Source organism: Homarus americanus, unplaced genomic scaffold (genome assembly GCF_018991925.1).
Source record: "Homarus americanus isolate GMGI-L3 unplaced genomic scaffold, GMGI_Hamer_2.0 scaffold33468, whole genome shotgun sequence".
NCBI classification, from domain to species: Eukaryota; Metazoa; Arthropoda; class Malacostraca; order Decapoda; family Nephropidae; genus Homarus; species Homarus americanus.
The window spans coordinates 2972195-2996456 of NW_024714177.1; the positions used below are offsets into that span (position 1 = coordinate 2972195).

Below are 24262 nucleotides of genomic sequence, written 5' to 3' on the forward strand. Positions count from 1 at the left end.
AAAGCAGGTTTACCAACTCTGACAATTATCATGCATGTGATCATGCTATCAAGAGAGAGCAGCTGCACACAGTAATAATAATAATAATAATAATAATAAACGGTTTATTAATAGAGTTGCAGCCAGTGGCTGAAAATATACAGACTTACATTTGATTTAGACCTAATGATATAATATGCAGTGAATACATTTACAGAGCTGTACAGTACATAAATCAGTTGTTGTTTATTATTTTAACAATAGATAGGATGGTGCTGTTCTTATATCTATCGGTGCGGGCTCTTATGGGCTGAATTTTGTTGTAGTGGCGGACTGCGCGAGTTGGGTTGGGGGCTGCAGGTGGCGGTGGCGAGGGTGGTGCAGTAGTTCACGGCCAAACCTTTCCAGTGCTTGGTGGTGGAGGTCACTGAGGGATGGCATCTCCAGGGTGGAGAGAGCGTTGGTGTAGCCGGAGTATTCTGCGCCGAGCATGATTCTGCAGGCCCTTTTCTGTACCTTCTCTAGCTGACGTTGTTGGGTGGAGTTAAGAGAAGACAACCAGGCTGGTGACGCATACGTTAGTTTGGGGAGAATGTAGAGCATGTTGAAGCGCTGACAAGTTTACTGGAATGAACAAAACATTCTTTTCTCGCTTACGCGCACGGGTCAATATGTTGTTGTGGTGGTGCTAGTTGTAAGAGGTGTGCCAGTTATACCATGTTTTTGTCAAATGATGATCAACCTTCTTCAAAATGTATGTAGTCAAAAGCTTCCCAAGTCATTCTCATGTACTGAAAAAACCTACTTGGGTCCTTTTTAGGCTCAAAAGATGATAATAGTCACTGTAATTTTCTCTACTACGATTGATTTCATGTACTGTACAGTATTCCAGTTCTTTTCCTCCTGATTTTTGCATAAGAACCATCGAGTAAAAAAAAATCTTTGTCAGACGATGAGCTAGACACCTTTACTGCGCTACATCTGGACCACAACTCACAGATAAACCTGCTTCCTGTGTGTCCGCCCATCAGTGCTGGAAACCGGCAGGTGGGTAACCTGCTTTCTTTGTGTACTTACCCTAATACAGTACCTAATTTAATATTAAAAAAATTAGAGTAATAGAGTAAAAAGGAAGAAAAACAGCAAACGGTACTGAGTAAAACCTTTCATTATCAAGCAAAAAAAATCCTTACACTAAAATCAGAGTATTCACAGCAAAAACGTGTCTGGCAACCTGCACTTACACATCAGAGAGCCTTTTTACAGTTGTGTATCTGGATCTGCTTGTATAAAGTCTTGACATAAAGAATTTTGAGTAGACAGTACTGTATTTCACATGTAATACAGTTCTTTAATGTTCACAAAAAAAAATAAAAAGTGCTAAGGTAGGTTTTGTAAGTAAGACTTGCAAAACATTTTGTCTAATAATTCCTTTAAATCTACAACAAAAACATTTTTGGAGGATTCATGAGCATAAATCCAATGTACCATTGCTGCAGACGACATAAATGAAGTACGTACTATAAAATTAAAATTCCATTCATATCAAAGCTACCTAAAATTAATAATAAATTACAATCTGCAAAGACTTGGATCCTCCCCAGCACCAAACATAGAACGGCATGAAGGGCATTACTTGGCTACTTACAGCTCGTGGAGGAACACACTATTTAGAGAAACAACTGAATACTTCTGGGATAACTATCATACTGTTGAACATACAGTAGTGTTTCCAGTTGAAGTGTACTGTAATGCCTTTCAAAGTAATATGTAATGGAGATTATTGTGCTTAAAATATGCAACTGTCTAATTCATTCTGCAAATTGAAAATTACATACCGTATAGAGTACAGTATTTACCTCAAGAAAACAGCTTATAAAAGAATGTGTCAACTTTTAAAATGAAGACATGCAATTTGTTGCAGTTTTATCCTTTATATCAAACTGGTGCAAGATCTGTTAAAGTAGTTGCAGGTATGTTTGTGAAGCCACTATTAAACAGTCGCAGCTATATATTCTATCAGAATATAAATACAAATAATCTTGTAGCCTTATATCCTAAAACAAGTATTTTCAGGTCGTCGTTGGTCGTGGTTTTAAGATAAGTTTGCCGGTGTCATCGCAAGACATGTTGAAATCCACCAGAACCGCTCGGGTTCGGGATGTGATTATCGAGGGAGACACCACTTTTCTGTGAATTCCCATTATAAACAGTAGAACTGAAACATTAAACATAAGTATCATTACCACAATATTGGTTCATTTTCTTATTGTCATAAAGTGAATCAAGACTTAAAACTACTTACATACTCACTCTGTATGATTTTACCGCCACCCGTACCCCACTGCCTCTCCCACACTTACTCCCACGGACATAAGACATTTTTATTCTCTTATGTTTTTGATCCTATGATAATCACTTTTCGTTTTTTGCACATTCTGTATGAACAATTGTATGAGCATGTAACAGAGTAAAAAAAATATAGATACCTATATATACAGGTTGTACCTCTCTAGTCCAGCATTCTGTGGTCCGGAACGATTTTAGTTTGTCCAATAGGTAGATGGGCATTTTTTTTTTTAATTATTATTATTATTATTACAGGAGTATTAAATTTTTGCCCCTCAGTGGGTCAGTGACCTATGCCCGGGTGGGCTAATCCCCGTAAAAAAAACAACAACAAAGCCGCGGGAAATTAAGGTTTGTTTACATCCGGCAGTTCGGCTGCTCTCTCTCTCTGCTTGTCTATACAGAGTACAACATTTAACCCTTCAATATATATGAGCTGTAAATAAGTGTTGCTTTCATATTCTTATGTAGAGTAATAACGATATGTTTTCACATGTGCGCACTTACATATGCACAGTCATACTTTTTTTTTTACCATTAATGGTTAGCTACTTATATTGTTCCATTTATTAACATTAAATAACATTACAGGTACTTCAAGCAACCATATTAATTTTTTTACATTAATTTTACTACAGCTACAATCAGGGTTTTATTTTCTTCAGTTTTATATTTAGAACCAATCAGTCACTGGTTTTGTAAGCTTTAACATAAACAATGCCGGCAGCCGTCTCGTCTTCTCGTGTGTTTTAATATTCCACGTATTATTAATAAATTGCATTGTTAATTTTGCACACACAAACATTAATTCAATAAAAACAAATTCAGAAACATTAATTAAAATATATATGAACAGTAAATAAGTGTTGCTTTCATATTCTTATGTAAAGTAACGACGATATGTTTTCACGTGTGCGCACTTACATACGTGATCTCTTTTTTCTTTACCATTATCGTTAGCTACTTCTATTGTTCCATTTATTAACATTAAATAACATTACTTAAAACAACCATATTAATTTTACTAGAGCTACAACCAAAGTCTTATTTTCTTCAGTTTTATATGTAGAACCAGTCAGTCATTGGATTTGTAATCAACGAAAACAATGCTGTGTCATTTCCTCGTGTGTTTTAATATTCTACGTATTATTAATGAATTGTATTGCTCATTTTGCACACATAAACATTACTTCAATAAAAAAGATATTCAGTAATAAACAATAATGAATCTTTTGTACATAAGAGAAATGACGCTGTTTACATGATTATGCACGTCGTCTGCACGTTGGCGGGCCGTTAAAACTCGTTGAAATTCAAGTTTCCGCCGTCAAAATTTTTATTTATTTTTTTGTGTGTTCCGATAAAATACGTTGAATTAAAAACTCGCGAAATTTGAGAAGCTACTATACGACATTTAACCCTTCAATATGTCTACAAAGAGACCATGATGCAGAGAAAGTGGTGCTACTGCTTCCAAGCATAAGCACAAGTCACTATCTATCCAGGAAAAGGGTGAATTTCCATGGTCCGGCACCGGTCAGGTCCCGAGGTTGCCAGACTAGAGAGGTACAACCTGTATATCTGAATAGCTACTCAAAATTACTAGTTAAAAAAAAACAATGAAACAGCTTCACCTGGTAGGAGGAGAGCTAGGAGGATGTAGCTACAGGGACAATCTAACTTGAAGACCTGCCAAGTCCACACATACAGGTTGTACCTCTCTAGTCCGGCAACCTCGGGACCTGACCGGTGCCAGACCATGAAAATTCACCCTCGAAACACCCTACATAAAGCATAAAAACATAAGATAGGAAATAAATAAATAAGAAAAAGTAATACTGTTAAAATACTATTTAATTTACCTTTAATGCTACCATAATTCTGCTTCCAAAGTGAAGTGATGGTACTGTAACTAAAATTACACTTGAGTTACATCAGGGATGTTGGCTATTGGGCAAACTAAAATCGTTCCGGACCACGGGAGTTTCCAGACCACAGAATGCCGGACTAGAGAGGTACAACTGTACACACTTATGCTCTTTATATTTCTTATTTTATAGCAACATATTTTTCGATATACTGTACAGGTACTGTACATTCCATATAATGCAATAAAATAACTACAATAACATAAAACAATACAAAAGAATAGTGTGTGTGTGTGTGTGTGCTGTACGACATTTGGAAATGAGTGTAAATATTTAAACTAGCATTTACCATTGCCATATGAAGAATTCTAAAATGCTCAGCATAATTTTTCACCCCATGGTTTGGAAATACTGTACAGGTACAGGCATGGGGTGGGCATCTCCAGCACGTGAATTTTCCTGCTTATGCTCCTTGTGAATTGTAGGTATGCGCGAAAAAAAACCACTTGTAAGAAGCAGGCCTTACAATATGAGAGCTGCAGCTAGCCTGCCCGGTTTGAAATATTACTGTATGGTATCGTAATTTTTCATTTGTAAATAAATGGGGTACGTTTTGCAAATATCGAATATCGTAGGTGTTAAAATTTCATTTGCAGATAAGCGGGATTGCGAATAGTTAGGTATTCCTGTACTGTACAGTACCGTATATCTGAAAGAAAATACCTGTACTTTACCAAATAAATATATGGGAAGGGGGGGGTGGGGGTGGAGGCAATCTAAAAAATAACCTCCTACAACTACCATCATTCTTATGGAGAACTTACCTTTTCACACAATATTCTTCACCTGTACTACTGTACTACAGTATATTCCAGTGACAATGTTACTGAGATCTCAGCTACTGCCTAACATTATCATGGTTACCTCCCCCATCCTCCTGCCTTCCTCTGTTTTATTCTACACCCTCATTGAGTTTTCATTAAAATAAAATAAATAAACCAAAGAGAAATGCAGTTCTTACTTAAAGCAGATGCAGCAAATGTAAAGAAGAGGTGATTAAGAAGAGATTGGACGAAAGATGCATCCTGTGTTATGGGGTCTGTGAGCCAGAGGTATGCCCCAAGAGCTGTGCTAGCTGCCACAAACACCAATATCACTGCAAAGGAAACTTAAATTACTACATACATAATACAATACTGTACTACTAGTTGAACAAATCAAAATTATAACTTAATTAAACATGGGTTACCATTACAGTATTAGTTTTTTTAAACAACCAGAGAAGAGAACCATAAAAATCAATTTCAAAGTGACAGAAGCGAGAAGCCTTTGTCAAAACTTGAATGAATTTTTCATACATATTTTGTAATGCAGGCCATTGGAACCCAAAGCATTTATATGAAGGGATTTACTTGTGGCTAAAATAATTCAGGAACTCCAGCAATATTTTCTGGGAGACACTTCATAATGGGCATCAAATAATCATGTTGGATTCACCCCAAAAATTTGATGATTTTTTCTTTGATTTCCTGGGATAATAGCCACTGGCACCTAATGTATTACACAGTTTGTATGTGAAGGGATTAATGGCTGGAATTATGATCACAGAAATCCACTCTTTGTGTTCTTCTTCCAGAGAAAAGCAAGAGTAGGGAATAATATCGTGGAAATGATCAAGTAATACTGTACAAGCTCTCCTTCATATGACCTTTGTCCCATCTTCCTTTGGGGTTGTCCACTCAAGTCATCCTTCTCCACAATTTCTTATCAAATGTGTACTCCTTAGTCACCCACATCTCTTAATCTATCATGTCTTTCCACCTTATTCTCTGTGGTATAACTTACCCGACATTATTGTGTTAGTAAAATGTATGTGAGTCTCAAAGAACAGACCGTCACAAAATGCAAGTACGTACAGTTAGTTGTAAGGGAATTCTTTTTTACAAAATTGTTGAAATCCCTGAGTGCAGAGTGAGAAATACAGTAATATCTCCGCTAGCTGGACTCCCTCAAACCCGGAACTCTCCGACAACCGGAATTGAAATTTTCTCGGAAAATCATTCCCAAAGCCGTAATTTTCCGGAAAATTCCGGCTATGGGAACGATTTTCCGTGGGGCACATTTTCCGGAAAATTACAAAAAATTTTCCCGATACCCAGAAAATTCTGGGGATGGGGGGAGTTTTTTCCGGTTTTGAAAGAGTCGCCTCGTTACCCGGAAATCTCTCATTACCAGAAGTGCTCTGCACCAATTGTTCTGGCTGATGGTGATATCACTTATAATGATATATATAAGCACTAAGGAATACAGCTGTACAAAACAGTTCTATATTAGAGATGAAACCATGAAAAAAAAATGGCTGTGATTCATAGCATACAGTGCTAAGCTATACATATTCCTGTTATTTCACACAATCCAGCATCCCATGTTGCCAGTAACAATAGATATATACTGTGCTGTCCCTGTTACAAAACACAGAAGAAATAACATTACTCACTTCTCCATCGTGTTGTTGCTGGCTGCAGTCGAGCAATTACCTCTGTTAACCTTCGCTCAAATGCTTTTAGATCTGAAAGAAACAACTTGATTAAACATCCTGTCGAGACATTATTACTTCAGATGTTAAAAAAACATTACCAATTCTGTCTCAACCAATGTATCTAACACTATATTTTCTCAATTAAATGAGTGTAAAAATTGTGAGCGTAAAATTAAGGATTGTAAAATATCTATCTTTAACTGCACAGTACTCCTATAATCTCTTATCATGTAAGTATATCTGACCACAATTTTTATTTTAGAAAATCATCATTTACTGTACCTGTACTTACAAATATGACATTAATCTATTTATAATTACTTTTTCTTAACCTTGCAAGCATTTTCCTACATGGTGCAAGTTGCCAGAATTAAGAGCACCCTCTGCAATTGCTGCAAGAGGTGTGTGTGGTCTACTAAGGTAATCTTTTCCACAACACAGCCCCAACATTTTTATCTAGTTTACTCCCCAGCTTCATACTCAACAACTCAGCATCATCTAACTAACCTAACCTAACATAACCAACAAGGCAGTGTTAGGTTGTTTAAACATCAGATGAAATAAGTTGTGGGAGGGGGTAGCTAGTCTTTAGGTGATCCTTGATTTCAATAAATATCTAATAAAATAGAAATTAATGCATGTGTTTTAATGACAACTACATTGATGAATAATTAAAAAAAAATTCCAGTGAATGCACTAGTTACCTTCACAAGCTGTTTGTTCAAGAGACATGTCTGCAAGAGTCCTTCCTGAAAATCAAATAAAATATGTCACTGAAAGTTAAAGTCTGGTGGCTATAAAGGTGCTCCTGAAATGTTAAATATAGAAAATATTGTACAGTATGTAGAAAAGCGCCTCCACCTTATTGCTGCAATTGGAATTTTTCCATTATATTTTTATTAACCCTTAACCAGCAGCTAGGGATTCCCTACTCCGCCCACATAAGTGCAAAAAAGGAATGCAAGTGTATGGAGATCTGAACATACTCAAACATATGCAAACTCTTGACTAGAATAAGGAATCTAATTTCTGTACTAATGATTTACACACATCAAATATAAATCAATTTGACATGTGTAATCAATAATATACACATAGTACTGTACTGTACAGCATTAGAGTCCCTATTCTTGTTGACAGTTTACACATGTTGAAACACCTTCAGAATTCCTGACAGCACATAACATGAAATGTCCACTGATGATGGCCACCACCCCTACAGCTAACTTCCACTGATGATGGCCACCACCCCTACAGCTAACTTCCACTGATGATGGCCACCACCCCTACAGCTAACTTCCACTGATGATGGCCACCACCCCTACAGCTAACTTCCACTGATGATGGCCACCACCCCTACAGCTAACTTCCACTGATTATGGCCACCACCCCTACAGCTATCTTCCACTGATGATGGCCACCATCCCGACAGCAAATGTCCACTGATGATGGCTGCTGTCTCTACAACCAACTTTCACTGATGATGGCTGCCATTTAACCCTTACAGTAAAAGATTGTACAGTACAGTGTCCGATAAAAGTCCTGTATCTGCCAGGGTGGGTCCAAAGACTTCCGAAACGCTACACGTGACTTGTGATGTCCCGGTAGGGTTGGTATGCCTTGCTCTGTGGCATACTGATCCTACTACATTTGGCAATCGAACATCATATTAATTATGCCAAAATAAATACACATTGCACTACATATGTTAAACTATACACCAAAGTAAATGCATGTCCCAATACGAATCATCCAGATGTGGACAAATACTTTTTTGAGATACTGTACAGTTGTGCACAGAAATTCGTGGTCCACCCAAGGTGGAGGGTATGGATCCCGTCCCACCCTTACTGGCCTGACATGCAAACTAGCACCAGTGTTGGGGGTCATCCAGACACTGACTCGCACTCCAATGTAGAGAATACCGTACTGTATTTAGTAAAATTATATTTGGTCATACTGAAGGAGATGGCTAACACCAGAATTTGTTCAATTTCGGTCATTTTTTCCCATTCTTATCATTAGTAAGTACTGTACTGTATTTTAAAAGAGGCAACAACTTTTAAATTTAATTATATATATATATATATATATATATATATATATATATATATATATATATATATATATATATATATATATATATATATATATATATATATATATATATATATATATATCTTGATAAAATCACACGGGAAGATGGAAACAACGGAGTACCTTAGCTTTCTCTTTATTCAAGACATCTTCAGAGGCAAGATTTATCTTATCCACGTTTTTCATATATATATATATATATATATATATATATATATATATATATATATATATATATATATATATATATATATATATATATATATATATATATATATATATATATATATATATATATATATATATATATACACAGTGAACCCTCACTTTACGTGGTTAATTGAACCCACGGCGGCCCGCGTAAAGTGAGAAACGCGTAAAGTGAACAACATAACATATGGGATTAATTGAAATAGAGACCGGGCCGACCCCCCAAACTCCACTTTTTCCCGACAATACGTACGTTTTACTAAAAATAACATCTTACCTTTATGATGGTATTCACCCACACATAATATAGAAGGGAACATTCAATAAGAGAATAATAAACTGAAGGTTAGGTTAGAAAAAAACAAGGTTGGGGTTAACACTTACGTTAGTAGAAGAGATGGGTCGGCGTAGGGGAATGGAGGCTGGTTCCGAGGCAGAGGGCAGGCTACTGGCCCTCAGGTGAGTCTTCATCGGTGTCATCCACACTTACTAGTGCCTCCCTGACAAATCCCTCAAAGTCATCATCACTGTCTCTGTCACTATCACTGGCTTGGGCTGGCTGTGGTGGGTTGCGGGCGAAGAACTCTGTTATGCTTTGCTGACGGCTGGTGTTTATGTTGTCGTGATAAACCTTGATGTAGGGCTCCATAGTCTGCAACAGCTGGGTAGTGAAGATTTCATACCTGTTTGCGTCAGGGTCGTCGGAAAGTTGGAGCTTGACTTTCTCAATACACTCGATGGCACCCCTTACATTACTATGGGATAAGCAGCGTTCTTCCTGGGACGCACCACCTGCCTCTTCACTGACGTCATCATCATCTACCATCTCGTCGGTAGTCACATCAGGATCCCTTATCACCTCCAGGATGTCGTCATTGGTGGTCTCGGAGAAGCCTGCAGCTGTAACACTCTGCGCAGCTTCTCTGGCAAGGTCCACTGCTACTGCAACAGTCTGAACCTCACCAGTCACAGATTTACTCTGCCTAACACCCGGAATGCCTTGCAACACATGTCTCCATGCGTGACGAACAGTTGCTACAGACAGCTGATCCCATGCCTCCACCAAGAAGTCCACAGCTTTCTGACATTGAAAGTTCTCCAGAATTGTTTCAAAAGTACTTCTTGCTCTGCCAACTGTTGATCCTCGTCGTCTTCGCTCTTGCTTATCGGTGTTGGTGTCACTCAAGTTACGCAACTCTTCCTTGGTGTTGGTGTAGTCGTTCAGGAGGTTGAATTTTTTAGCAGAGAATGCAGCTTTTACATTACAGATCAATTCTTGGTCCATGGGCTGTATTATAGACGTAGTGTTGGGAGGAAGGAAGACCACTTTTACGTTGGGGTGACGATCTAACAGTAGGGGCGAGTGTCCTGGTGCGTTGTCAAGCAACAACAAAATCTTGAATGGCACATTCTGTTGCTCACAGAATTTCTTCACATCGGGAACGAAACAGTCATCAAACCAGGAGAGGGACAGTGTAGAGAACATCCACGCCTTACGTGCAGTCAGCCAGTGGACATTTAGCTTGGTCATGTCCATGCTCTTGTAGGCGTGCAGCTTGCGTGCCGTGTGGATCACCGATAACTTGAGCTTACAGGTACCGGAGGCATTGGTGGTAAATAGGACGGTGATGCGCTCCTTCTGCAACTTACGGCCCCGACACTTGCTGGCATTCTTCACAACGAAGGTCTTGGAAGATAGCTTTTTCCAAAAAAGACCAGATTCGTCCATGTTAAACACCTGGTCGTCGGTGTACTGTCCTTCCTCCATAATCTCACGTAAAAACGGAGGAAATTCCCTAGCCGCAACACGGTCAGCACTAGCTTCTTCACCACCAATGTTGATATTGGTGATCTTGTTCCTCTTCTTAAACCTCTGTAACCACCCAGAGGAAGCATTAAAGGGTTTGGGCTCTGTAATTCCCATCTTTCGTGACACTGCAGCATACAGTTCACGTGCGTACTCCTTAACTGAGCGCGTGTCCACCGCCATGTTCCATCGCGCCTGACGCACCAAGTAGCTCACAAGTAATTTTTCCGTCTTGAGAAGCACCTGGTTGTGGAAATACTTGATCATAGAAGCACCTGTAGACTTTGTGATGTTCATGTGCTCCTTTATCTTGGCTGCATCCTTCTTAATTGTCCTGATAGTTGATTCGTTAACACCATGCTGGCGCGCGAGATCAACCTGTCTTGTTCCTTTCTCCAACTCTTATGTGATCTTATATTTTATTTCGTAGCTTAAGGAACGTCGTGTCTTCTTTGGCTTAGGGCGGCTGGGTCCAGGTAATGCAAGTCTCTTTGTGGTGGTGGTGGTGGTCTGGTGGAAGCCATTCTTATGGAACAATGGATACCGATATACACGGTGTAGCTGGGAGGGGTGTAACTGACGCAGTAGGTCAAGGGGCTTGAACACTCCCGCGGCGGGGCACGTCATAGTACTACATTAAACCAATCACAGCTAGCAGGGAGGGAGGTAAGGATGCTTTGCCCAATCACAGTCTGCTACGTCATATGACGTCACCGATAACGCAACAAAGACATACACTGCGCAACCTACTCGCGCCGCTTACACAACATGGCGGATGGCGGGAGGTTTGGATCCAAAAATGGCGTGGCGCGAGAGGACCGCCAGCCGCTCCGTGTAAAGGGGTACACGCACCACGGAAAGTGAGCATTCCGTGTTCGGCAGGGTACCGCGTAAACGTGGAAACGCGTAAAGTTTTTCTCTACAATCATAAATCACCTGTAGTAGGCAGGGCATGAAGGATGAGGGAAATTGACGGTTAAAACACGGTATAAAACTGATCATATGACACTAAAATGATGCCTCTATGTAGTTTGTACATGAAGAAATTAATTTTTCACTGTAAATACTCCTCAAAAAAATCTATCACATCACTGCGTGTTGTCTGGATTGTTTGTTTACAACCCACCTGCTGGGTCCCAACGTCCTCTCACGTCCAAAAAAACGTAAAATTACACCAAGAAGCTTCAACAAATTTGATTTCATTGGTCCCAGATATCAAAATAAGTACTGTACTTTCTGATTGATATGGCAGGTGATCCAGAAGGCTAGCAAGTTAGGTAAGGCTAGGTAAGTATCTTTGGTTGGTTAGGTCAGGTTCTATTAGGTTTTAGTAAATGTCGCCTCTTTTATAATGATACGAACATCTGTGGAAAAAATGACCACATATAATAACTCCTTCTGGTAGTAGTGGTTCTCAGACATTACCATATTTTTAACCTTTTTTACAAGTTAGGTAAGGTTTTCAAAGGTTTGCTTGGTGTTCTTTTTAGTATTTTACCCCACATTTTCCTTCTACTGTCTACTTTGAACAACCAATTGGGGAAATGTAATAGAATATATTTGTTTTTGCTTTCTCCTTATATACAGCGGATAGAAATGTGAAATTGTACAGTATGTTCGACCTAAAACAAATCATTACCTATATTTTTTGTTAGAAGTTTCTATGCACAGCGTAAATATGGTTAGTATGTTTATAGTTACAATGATCAACTCACAGCAAAAAAATGCCACATGCCACCAGTGTCACAGTCAAATATAGTTCTTGCGTTGTTCGCCGGTAATGGACGATTAGTTAGTGAGAGCACACCCATGGTAAAATAGCATTAGTAGGAGCTTAGTCAATCATGGCAAAATATCCACTGCCTATATTTTATTGTAAATTTAAAAAATACAAATAAGCTGCACCATTATCCCTATTCACGTAATATTTGGTAATTATATAAGATTAACCAGTAAGCGAAATTGATTGAAAAAAAGTAAAATTATAGTTTCAGTCATCCACTAATTTGGAATTTTCATAAAACAAAATTCTGAAGAAATATTAGTTAAGCGTTACCTGTACTGTTACATTCAATACCCTAATATGTCATAGTGGGTAGATCAGAATGGGTTTGGTTATAAAGATGAACATAACGTCACAGCAGCCATCACAATAAAGGACATTAACAACAACCCAAGACTTGCCCTGATGAAGGTAAATATTATAGTTTTGTTTATCTTAATAAGTCATGGACAAGAATAGTGACTCACTGCTCTACCCTGAACCTGTTATCTCTCATACTCTTCACAAGTACTTATACACCAAACTCTTCCTGATCTTACCTTAGTGTTAACAGAGTAATGGGGGTTAACAGTCAGTCATCCTCGCCCGGCCAGGTCAGCTGGACCATCAGGACATAAACAAACAATCTGTAAAACTCGTTCTTATTGGTGGGGGACTAGATTTTTTTTTGACCAATCATGGGCATCGTTACAATTTCCATGATGCCGGGAATTTCAAAGTCAAATGAAAGCTAAAAATTAATGCTGTGAAAATAACCTGATTTTCGTTTATCAGATATTATTTGTGGGTTAATCATATAAGAATGACGAAGAGTGCGGGGAGATATGATAGAAGTATTTAAGGAATCAGTAAAGGGGATATAGATAAAGTTCATATAATTTCCGAGCAGGATAGGACTCGGAGCAACGGATTCAAGTTGGATAAGTTTAGGTTTAGGAGGGAGATAGGAAGAAACTGGTTCACAAATATGGTGGTGGACGAGTGGAACAAGCTTAGCAACTTTGTAGTAAGTGCTGGAACTCTGGAAAGTTTCAAAAGGAGGCTAGATAGATTCATGGATGATAGAGTGGTAGTAACTCTCGACAGGAGCTGCCATGCACAGGCCAACCGGCCTATTGCAGACTCCTTATTTTATTATGTAGAGGGGCAGGGTTAATCAGATAATGACCGGAAGAGGGTATAGTATGTAGTGGAGGTTGACTTGCTGCTACAGCCTCATTTGCCTCCTGGTAAATCCCGGTGTCGTGCGACAAGCCTTCCGGGGTAAATGCTTAATTTTGGGTATTAAATTTAATTATAAAGTTAGTAAAATTCATACAACTTTGGTGGTTCTTCAGTTCGCTTAAGTGTTTATTGTTTACTTCTTCACGCGTGATCAGCCTCCACCATCGGTTAAGTAGGGTAAGATTTTGTAATGTTAGGTTAGGGCAGGTTAGGTCAGGAGTCCTTGGGTTTGATTGGTTCATTTTTTGTGTTCTTACCTCACTATTTCCATCGACTTCAAAGCATTGCCCACTTGTGCTTTCATTGTCTTTGGTAGTGAGTATGTTTCATATCATCCTTATACTGTACTCAGTTTGCTCAAGATATAATGGGAAATTCATTCAAAACCTTCCGTTAACGTATTTATTAATATTTTCAGCTCACAAATCAGCCATACATCTTAGATGTCGATAATGAACATCAGTAATTGCTGAGCCCGGAAGGTTTATCGCACCGGAAGATTTGTCGCATGACACCGGCACTGCCTTCGTCTCAGGCTCAAGGATGTGAACTGTTTGGCTTCCCTGCTTCAGTACTAGTTACTGATATTTATGTGTGTGTTATGTGTACTAGAGAGAGGGGGGGGAGGGTCCTTAAGTATACATGTACAATAGTTAATGCTTTTATTCGCTTTCCTGAAGTCTTCATTCTCCACACCAAAACTCTGTAACATGTTTTGGCAAACAAAAACACCCGTGTCTTAGCGTAAAAAAAAAAAAAACGCCTGTGTTGTAATCACTTGCATCTTGGAGTAAACATTAATATATCTTGGGATGAACATAAACATCTGTGTTTAAGGATAACTATAAAGACATTTGTTCCCAAAGCATTTATTCTCAAGCACAGCTGGGGCAAGAAATGTGGCTCTGAAGAGGTCCTCCCTGAAGGAGGTTATAGCAAAAATGTGACATATACAGTATTTAACAATCTGAGTAACAACTGTCTTCTTGGGCCAAGATTCTTAATGGCTTTAACGACGAACATTTCCTATAACTGAAGGGATAAGAATACATCTACTGTACTGTAATTTGGAAACAAAAGTTAAAAATGCAAATTTGCATCTTTTTTTTCCTCTGAAAACACTATCAGAATTACAGTACAGTAACATGTATACTGAAACTACCTTAACAAGATACGCTCTCTTCTTTATCAGTTAGGGGCATAATTAAGGTAGAAAATATTGCTGTAATTCTTTATTTTAATTTTGTATCTGATTAATATACTGTACTGTATCTAGTAAAGCATGTACAGGTACTGTACATTACATGCTGAACTGTATACAGTACAGGTACCTGCATTGTGTATACACATGCTGAACTGCATACTGTACCGGCATTGTCTATATACATGCTGAGTCAATGTAAACTTGTGTTACGATTTTACTGAATAAAATCTATTGATCTAGCTATGTTAATTTTTTTCTTTAAGTCAACCAGTTAAGTGTATTTTTACATATTACCGTAAGTTACAAGGGATATCCATTGTATAAACCATTTAGAGTTTGAACCCTGCTTTTGAGCCCATTGAGAAATTGCTCACTCTGCTCAGTTGCAATTAACTGTTTTGCAATATGACATACTGACAATAGGTTTGGCTGATTGTTTCACTATTACAAATTCCTATAACACCTTTTTATATTTCTGATATGTTTATGCAATTTTTAATAGGCTATTATTAGGCACAACCTGCATTTGCATATCATAGACATTATTACAAGACATGTACTTTTGTGCATATAAGTACTGTACAGTTATAATATTAGACTGGATAAATTAGCAATCCTGACATAAAATATTGGGATACAGTTGTTCAATATAATAGGTAAGGAATGTTTTTATCAGGAATACTGAATTTACCAAGCATATAAAATTATAATGCAACATGAATGAACAGTTATGCAACATGAATGAAGTTATGCAATATAGTACGAAAATAACTATCTACAGTTCCCAACACCAATACACATTATTATATATCACTGTAACAACACTTCACCTGCTTCACCACTCACCCACCTGGCTAAGATAGTGACACATAGGTAAGGTCCCAAGTACAGTACTGCTGGACATTTGTAGGTCTAGTACTAGGGACCATAAGTACTGTATTACTCTTGCATATGTAGTACTAGTGACCACATGTAATGCTACACCATGGCGAGGTCTGGTACCTGGCAGGTGAGTTATTCTTGTGTTATCATTTTTGTACATAGTTTGACCTGGTACACTGTTGTACCACGTGCAATGATAATTTTGATATTTCACACATTATCTTTAATCATTAAACATACAGCATATTATTGTACTGTAATATAAACTAAGAAAAGTCTAAATGCATGAAGCATTTAATGCCTCCATCATGTCTAGCTTGGTTCATGTAGTACTTGGAAGGTGTACTATAAATATGGGTACAGTACAGAACATCTTCAACAATATGATCTGATGTACAGTGCATGACCTTTGAAATTGCTTTATAATCTAATTTAATATAGTCAAGTTCGTATTCAGGTACAATCTCAGTCAATCTGAATATTGTACTGTAGTGTCATATTGAGAGTTACTGCAAACAAATTATTGCTTTAAAAATATACAATAAATTTTTAAATATCATGTACATTTATGTACACCATAACTCTATATAAAGTAAGTAAGATCTTGTATTTTTTAGGTTAATCTAATTTTCTTTATCAATGTAAAAAAAAATAAAATAAAAGAGGTTAACAGTAAGCAATGGCAGTATGTTGCCTAACAATGTCATCAGTGAGATGAAGCTTATGTTATTATAATCACTGTAGTGTTGTGCCATCAATCACAAGTGGCCATATGTACTTTATCAGTGTTGAGCTACATCTTATAATAACATAGGAATGGTGCACTGCATGGTAATGTATAAAGAACATTATGTTTCTCTTAATATAGAAACCTCTAAAAGATTTAAACTTGTGGTTCCACTTAATAAATGTTCCTCAAACAGAATTAATTTTATAGATACTAAAGATGAGCCTTCAATACATGTTGTTTATGGTTCCACTAAAGGTGAACTTCTGACAATTTACAACCTTAAGTTCCTTTGATGGGTGATCAGGTTACTTCCTCCTGCTCTCCACCTGTCAGCTTACTGACCGGTTGTGCTGGGAATTACTCACTACAAATTTATGTATCATGGTCTCACATTACAGTACTGTACAGTATATACCAATAAATATACAAGACTAAGAACACATAACATGAAAAAATCCATGACAATGAACTTGTTGATGGAAAAATCTGGTGAACACATAATGGAATGAATGATAGTTCTTTAGTAACATGTTCAATACATCACTGATGACAACACACACCATCAATGTATTTCAAAAACTTAATATATATGTAAGAGTACCATTGAGTTTTTTACCATAAATACATTAAAAAATAATTTGACATATAACACTCAAGAACAATATTGTACTTAATACAGAAGAGATACTGAATTCTTGCAGGTACAGTCACTCCAAAAGGTGTCTATGTATTTCCGTGACGAAGGATTTTGACAACCCTACCGAGACAACAGGAGCCGCAGTGTTCATTTTGAAATTCATCGGACCCCTCTGTAAAGATGCCTTTTGGAGTGACTGTACATAATGAAAGTAATACAATACAGAATCAGCACATTATCAGCACTGCTAGTTATGATAAGATGTATACAGTAAGAGTAAGGGCACCTCTCCTAGACCCTGTTTGGCTAAATACAGAAGACAGCTCAGCCATCATTGAGGTGAGGGACTCAAGACTTGAGGGGCTTAGCACTTCATCACCTTTGTTGAGTCATGATGTAAGGCACGGCTTATCCTTTATAATTATATTTTTATTAGGAAATACATAGTACACCAAATCACTAAAGGAGATATTGACAACCCATAAAAACAATCTCAAAAGCACACACAAACAAAATCCAGAATATTATAGTAAATTTGACAACCTTTTTAACAATCCACAATAATAAAATGAAGACCAACCAAAACATCAACCAAGGAGCAACAAAATTTTATTAGGTAACAAGAATGATGTTTACCACACATCTTATGACAACTTTAGGTAATGTGTTCCATGTACCAGGGCACAAGAAACAGTCAAACATGATTTTAATCTTGTAAAAGTTGTGAAGTAGTCAGGGATGGTTGCTCTGTTATCAATGCATGTTGTACAGTATGTATTTATTTATTAATTATACAATACAGTTCCATTTAAATGGGCTGATTCTAGGATATGACACCGAGACAGTTCTGGTTAAGCTAGCTGATTGAATTGTGTCTGAAAATGTTTTATATTTGAGCTTCTCTGTTCCCTGATATCACACCACAGTTACAAGTTACTGGGACGGATATTGAACATACTCTTTCATGTCTGATTGTATCTTGCATGACGCACTGAACACAACTACTACGGTATTGTTTCATCAACTGGTTTAAATTTTAGTCACACCCATCTTGTTGCTTAAGTGTTCATGAGACAACAGCAAGAAAAATATGAAATTGGTCACAGTCTGCTTATTTTCAGTATTCTGCCATATTATCATTTAGTGCAACAAACCCACAGTACTCAGTAGGAAACTGCACTGCTGGAACAAGTATACAGATCTTAATGATAAAAATGATCAAGAGAAAGTAAATTACTAAAGGTAAGTGATTATTTAAATTTCATCATGCACATGTACTGTACAACTGTTAGTTATAAGATAAAATATACACTCGGGAAATAATAATAATATATTGGACATGGACACTAATACTGTACATGTCCCAATGTTAAACAGTGAGAACATTATGATACAGTACTTGACTATAAACTTTACCACAGATAATTAACAGTACAGTACAAAGTGTATACCAAGTCCCTTGATGTTTGTGCTTACTGTGTATTAAGGAATTTAAAGAACCGAAGCACTGGCGCACACACCATCATTTTCTGTACATAGTTATTTTCTTTACCACGTACAGTACTATGATATTTTCCTCAGACTTGCAGCAGAAACTGTAAAGAACACATCACAAACAGCCATTATAAAATTAACACTTTCTCCTTCAAATCTGAGTCACTATTGTACAGTGCATGGGGAAGAATATAACTATGTGAAGAAAACACTGGAGGGCAAACTGTATAAGTTTTGAATGTAACTTCCTCAAGGAGCTTTATAACTACAAAAACCAAGGGACTTGTAAACTCCCTGTACATCTCTTTACGAGGACAGACAGCTAAGGCGGCTGGAATGAACCGCATTTGTTGTTATATTTATCATTGATAACTTGCTGCAATGTTCTGTCCAGTCTTTAATGTCTTTATGATGAATGATATAAATCATGAATTGGTGTTTGAGTCATTTAGGGCAAATGGCATAAGTCTGATTCCACTAACATTACTGGAGGATTTAGAGGGGTAAGCTGGGAGATGAATGAGTGACTGATTAACATTGAATGGAAGGTGACCACCTCCTTGAGATGGGTTATACAAAATGAGCTCCAAAGTACAAAGTGTGAAAATCTTTACAGTTTTAATTACCTGTAATTATGTAGATGATAATTCACTACTTGCATTGCTTCCCTGCAATATTCTTTTCATTTTATGACCCTGCAACCCCCCTAAATGAAAAGCTGGATTTGCCCCTGAAGTGAACCTTAATGAATAATGTGAGCTACACTTCACCTAGGATTTAAGAAGGTTCCTTCTTTTGTATATGGAAATGATGAATATTTTAGCTTCTATCTTTAGCCTTCAGCAAGTTAAATTTTTGCTCTATGAAAATTACCTACTGTAGCTTCTACCCGAGTCTTATTAACTCCCTCATATACTGTACAGTGTGTATGTGAATGAATAACTCTACCTCAAGCTCCTACTCATGAGTGTTGCAATCACTGTATAATACAGTAATACAACATCAGCACTGTCACAGCTGGGTGTTCAGGACCTCTCCTTCACTTCACTGACTTGAACCCTGAACACATTTCAGATATCTACCATCAGTCTGATGTACATAATAGTATACACTAAGTATTGTGATTTATTGAGTTTAAAAATCATTTAGAATGTCAACAAATGATAAAGAAATAACTCCTGTTGACCCCAACCTTCTTGCTGATGTTGACTGCCCTAGACTTAGTTCTTGTTTTGTAGTATGAGTCTACATGAAGATGAATACTGGAGTCAATGAAATACTAGTCTTACTGAATTTTACATGAGTGAGGTGATAGGCAAGGAAAGAAGATGAGATGAGAAAGTAGTGGATTGACAAAATAGAGAATAATTGGAGAGAAGATAGATAGGTTTTGTTAGCTCAATTTCGGTTAGTTTAGGTAATTAGGTTAGATTGGGTTAGGTCTAGTTAGGTAAGGTTAGATAATTCAGACAGGTACCGGTAGGCAGATGGATAGATGAAATCTATGCTATACCACTTGGCCAAACAGCCAGCACTATCTGTGGTGAAGAATTACACCTGGTCAGGTTTGCACACTTCTATGATGTTAGTGACTTGCTACTTATGCTTTCTTTGTAGGCAGCATCAGGTTGTCACTGGATGGTTGATCTCTTTTTGCTAGAAATTATGCATACCCCCATCATTTAATTTTTGATAGGCATGACTAAGTGTGAATTTCAAATAATATCTCTGATTTTTTTTAATGAATTTAACTGAATTAATTTCTCTATGATATAATGTTTCAACAGTAGAATGTAGTTCATATCCAAGTGAGTTTTTTGTTCTTCACACAACTCTTATGACTTTTTGTTGAGTTTTACTTTCATAATACAGAACTGTATACTGTACTATAGCATATAATGAAGAACAGAACTGTACTGCACTGTGTTCTTTCATCTTCTTGAATATCTGTTATGTGCTAACATTGTGTGAACTCCCGGGAGCATCTTGTTTTGCTGACCATCTGTAAGGACTGTGTGAATATAATGTGTCCACAGCAATAAAACAAGGACAAGGTCAACTTAGCCCAGAGACAGTACAGTAAGCAGTATACAAATTCATCCATCTTCTGTATTTATATCTATGACCTGATCCTAACCTAACTTACATACAAGATTTATAATAAATGTCAACATTGTACCCCCAGTGAGGTTTACGTTCACATATGACCTCTGGTTTATGAGACCTGTGCTCTATACACTGACCCAAGATGGTATATGATGTTGTGGCAGGTTGATTCCAGAGGCAAGAAGAATGGCGAGTGATGGCCGGGGACCTCAAGATGCAGTAAGCAAGCTGTGAGTCACGGTAGGCTAAACACTTCCTTTCACTTAGTATGCAGTAGGCCCGGTTTTGTAAATCTCTAAGTCATTTGATCTATCTTATATTTATGTCTGTTCTACTAAAGTCCTAAATTATTAGTTTTGCATAGCATTATTATACTGTCTATGTAGTTTTCATTCATGTTCATATTCTTCCTTCATTATTTACCTATCAGTACTGTATCATAATTCAAGCATAATCTATGTTCTTCCATCTCTGTTTAATTCTCTACATACTTAACATATTTCCAAAATGATATATTATTTAGTACAGATACTCTGTGATTTACAACGCACCCCACAAATGGTATCTTCTTTACTTCCTATCTTATCACTTAACCAACTATTGACTCTTTTTCATTTGTATATTGTATTTAATTTTTCTGTCCTTCAATCTTGCTTTTCTCCTTCCTTCACTTTTGTATTATTGTGTTTTACTTCTTCATTTTCTTGGAGAGCTCAAGTGCCAGTCTGTATGCCAGCACTGGAGGTCTGTCACGCCCCGTGGCCAAACTCTTTACCTGGCAAGGAGAAACAAACACATAAAACACTTCAGGATAATATACCCCTTTGAGTTTTATGGGAAACATTGACAATTATATATTTCAGGAATCCTTTAATTTACTGAAAATAGAAATATGTACCTGGGATGAGTGAATGACAAGGCCATAGTTAGCTATGGTGTGATCTTTGGTATCCTGGATGTCCTTCTCACACACCCCTCTGGACGCATCATCCACTAATATCGTCCGGTAACCTTCTTCAATGGCGTGTCTTGTTGTTGCCGCTGTCAAGCAATGAGAAACTGGTTAATTATAGCTAAGGTAGTACAGAGGTATAGGTACTTTACGAGTTTTGGTACAGTACATGTAAAACAGAGGTAGAGCAATCATAAGAAGAGGGAAAGACAGGTGGTACTGTACATAATGCAATTTTGTCTTTTTATGATCTCTCGCTCTCTCTCTTACACACACAGTCTGTATTTGCACCAGTACGTATATGGGAAATGAGGGCTCGGGGTAATGTTAAGCCCGGAGAGATGGGAACATACCAACGCATACATCGTAAGCAATGCCACAGATGAACAAATCTGTGACATTTTTCTTCTGCAGCTCCTCATTCAGGGAGGTGTGTGCTTTCTTGTTGTTATCCCAGAAAGCACTGTAGGAGTCAGTGTCTGGATCTGTCCCTTTGTATACTTGGACGGCATCTTCGGCAATCTGTAAAGCAAAATGAATAACTATAATTATGAATGTTGTATAGTATCAATAGTATTAATGAAGAATAAATAGCTATCAAAACTAAATTTTAGGACTTTTAAGATGCAATTGCCCCCCCCTCCACAAACAACAGCGGGCCCAATAAACTGCCCTGTGGTACCCCACTTATCACAGGTACACATGACGATTTCATGCCATTACTATAATCACCACACATTACTTGCGATCACAGAGAAAGTCTCCGATCCATGCGAGGACACTTCCCCGAATCCTGTACCCGTCAATTTGTATAATTTACCGGATATGTTACTTGGATATTATTTGTCAATCAAGTGATCCATTACCCAATTATGCAAAGGAATATTTTCAGCCGTTTGGCTGTCATGCTCTTTCAATGAACAGTTAAATTATTATTATTATTATTATTATTATTTCACACACACACACTCCCATTACCTCGCTGGTTGACAAACTTCACTCGGGAGGTGGGGTCATGAAGCAGCTGACAAATTCCTGTCTGGCTATTAGTCTGGGCACTACTAATCTGGAGCCAGTCTATGGCATGCCCAATACTTGTCAACAATGCATAACAGAGATGTAACCACCCACCCAAGCATCTAACAGGCTAATCAATGGCAAAGAGAATATACAGCAAAGCAAAAAGAGAGATTTTTTTTTTTTTATTAAATACAGTCAAGTCTCACCTTAAGGTCCTGGTGTAGCTCGGCGCCCCAGGTGTTCTGGACACAGTGCCGGGGCCACAACTTCTGCTCCATGGGTTTCCCATCCTCGTGTACATCGAAGATGACTGTGTCATACACTTCGGCGTCGTCACTAGCGATCTGCAAAGGGGACCATGGCACTGTAACTATGCAACACTGTCCAGTAAATGTGATTACGAGCAGAGAAATTTACAAAAAATACAATTAAATACAAACACCTTGCAATAAATTCAGTTACTGTTTACAGTACAGCATGTAAGAAAATACAGTAAATAAAAGTAATGCCAGGATAAAATTCCTTTATAGAAATGCTAAATAGCCCCTCAGCTGGAGCCTGTTCATCATGGTAATTTACCTTAACTCAGAATCTAATACCCAAACAACATATTTTTCGAAACAAGATGGTGAGATTCATTCTTGACATGAATGAAAGAGACCACATTGATCATGAAGTCCTACAATCACCGGACATGTTAAGTGTGGCGGATACAGTGAAGCAATTGAGGCTGAATCACACTGGCAGGATTTTCAACAGACTGTGCCCAAATTTTCTAACAGTAAACATTGTTAGGGTTAGAGATATGAACCGGAGGGCACTGGAGGGAGTGAACACAATTTTATGTTACATGCCCAGTATGTGCCAACAATATATAACAGAAACGTAACTATAACCAACCCCCCAAGCGGTTAACACGCCGATCAGTGGTGAAGAGGATAAAAGTAAAAGTATAAAATGAGGTTGACAGACCTATTGAACAGTCTACCAAGTCAAGCTGTGGAATTATGAAGAGTGCTAGTCTTCAAAATAGTCTCTGACAAGACTATCAAGAACAATGAAGGAATAGAACCCTAGCCATCTCGCCTTGGCATGGCCATCTCAAGTTTGCGTGGCCATAAGTACATAAGGTAAAGGTAAATTGCAGGAGCACAAAAAATTAGGAATTACCAATGTAAACTTTCAATGATGATTTTACTAAATATGTACAGTATCTATCTATCTAACCAAGAATTGATCATTGGCTGCATTACACAGCACTTGGACAAAAATCTGAGGTAAGTATACAGCCAAAAATGAAGGCGTCAGGAGACTTGAATTTTCCTAATTGTGTCCATCACTTGAAATTTCAGGGGCGGATCCAAGAATATCAATAAGGGGG

General features: G+C 37.6%; 2 protein-coding genes across 8 annotated transcripts in view; both read right to left on the bottom strand.

Annotated features, from left to right (window-relative positions):
• Positions 1-460: 460 nt before the first annotated feature.
• LOC121876929 (nuclear envelope phosphatase-regulatory subunit 1-like) lies at positions 461-13295 on the bottom strand. 2 transcript variants are annotated; one of them, XM_042382510.1, is made up of 5 exons: positions 13172-13295; positions 7440-7484; positions 6694-6765; positions 5218-5352; positions 461-603 (listed from the first exon to the last, which is right to left on the bottom strand). In XM_042382510.1, exons 2-5 carry the CDS (start codon positions 7465-7467, stop codon positions 524-526), a joined length of 315 nt encoding a protein of 104 aa, XP_042238444.1. In that variant the 5' UTR covers positions 7468-7484; positions 13172-13295; the 3' UTR covers positions 461-523. The 2 variants fall into 2 exon arrangements, with proteins under 2 accessions (XP_042238444.1, XP_042238434.1); XM_042382500.1 differs by lacking the exon at positions 461-603 and adding an exon at positions 1129-2197.
• Positions 13296-14709: 1414 nt separating this feature from the next.
• LOC121876938 overlaps positions 14710-24262 on the bottom strand; it is a 58081-nt gene continuing 48528 nt past the window's right edge. For all 6 annotated transcript variants that reach the window (XM_042382547.1, XM_042382555.1, XM_042382545.1 and 3 more), the window contains 4 exons: positions 23088-23225; positions 22215-22383; positions 21808-21950; positions 14710-21684 (listed from right to left, as the gene is read on the bottom strand). In XM_042382547.1, coding sequence (XP_042238481.1) covers positions 21598-21684; positions 21808-21950; positions 22215-22383; positions 23088-23225 — 537 coding nt within the window. In that variant the 3' untranslated portion in view covers positions 14710-21597. The remainder of the gene's footprint in view (positions 21685-21807; positions 21951-22214; positions 22384-23087; positions 23226-24262) is intronic.

Excerpts from the sequence above, each read along its gene's own strand:
- LOC121876929 (XM_042382500.1), bottom strand. The coding sequence starts at position 7,467 with ATGTCTCTTGAACAAACAGCTTGTGAAG. Across the intron at positions 6,766-7,439 it reads TGAACAAACAGCTTGTGAAG|ATCTAAAAGCATTTGAGCGA; the intron begins GTAACTAGTGCA and ends TGTTTCTTTCAG. Across the intron at positions 2,198-5,217 it reads ATTTGCTGCATCTGCTTTAA|TTCTACTGTTTATAATGGGA; the intron begins GTAAGAACTGCA and ends TTAATGTTTCAG.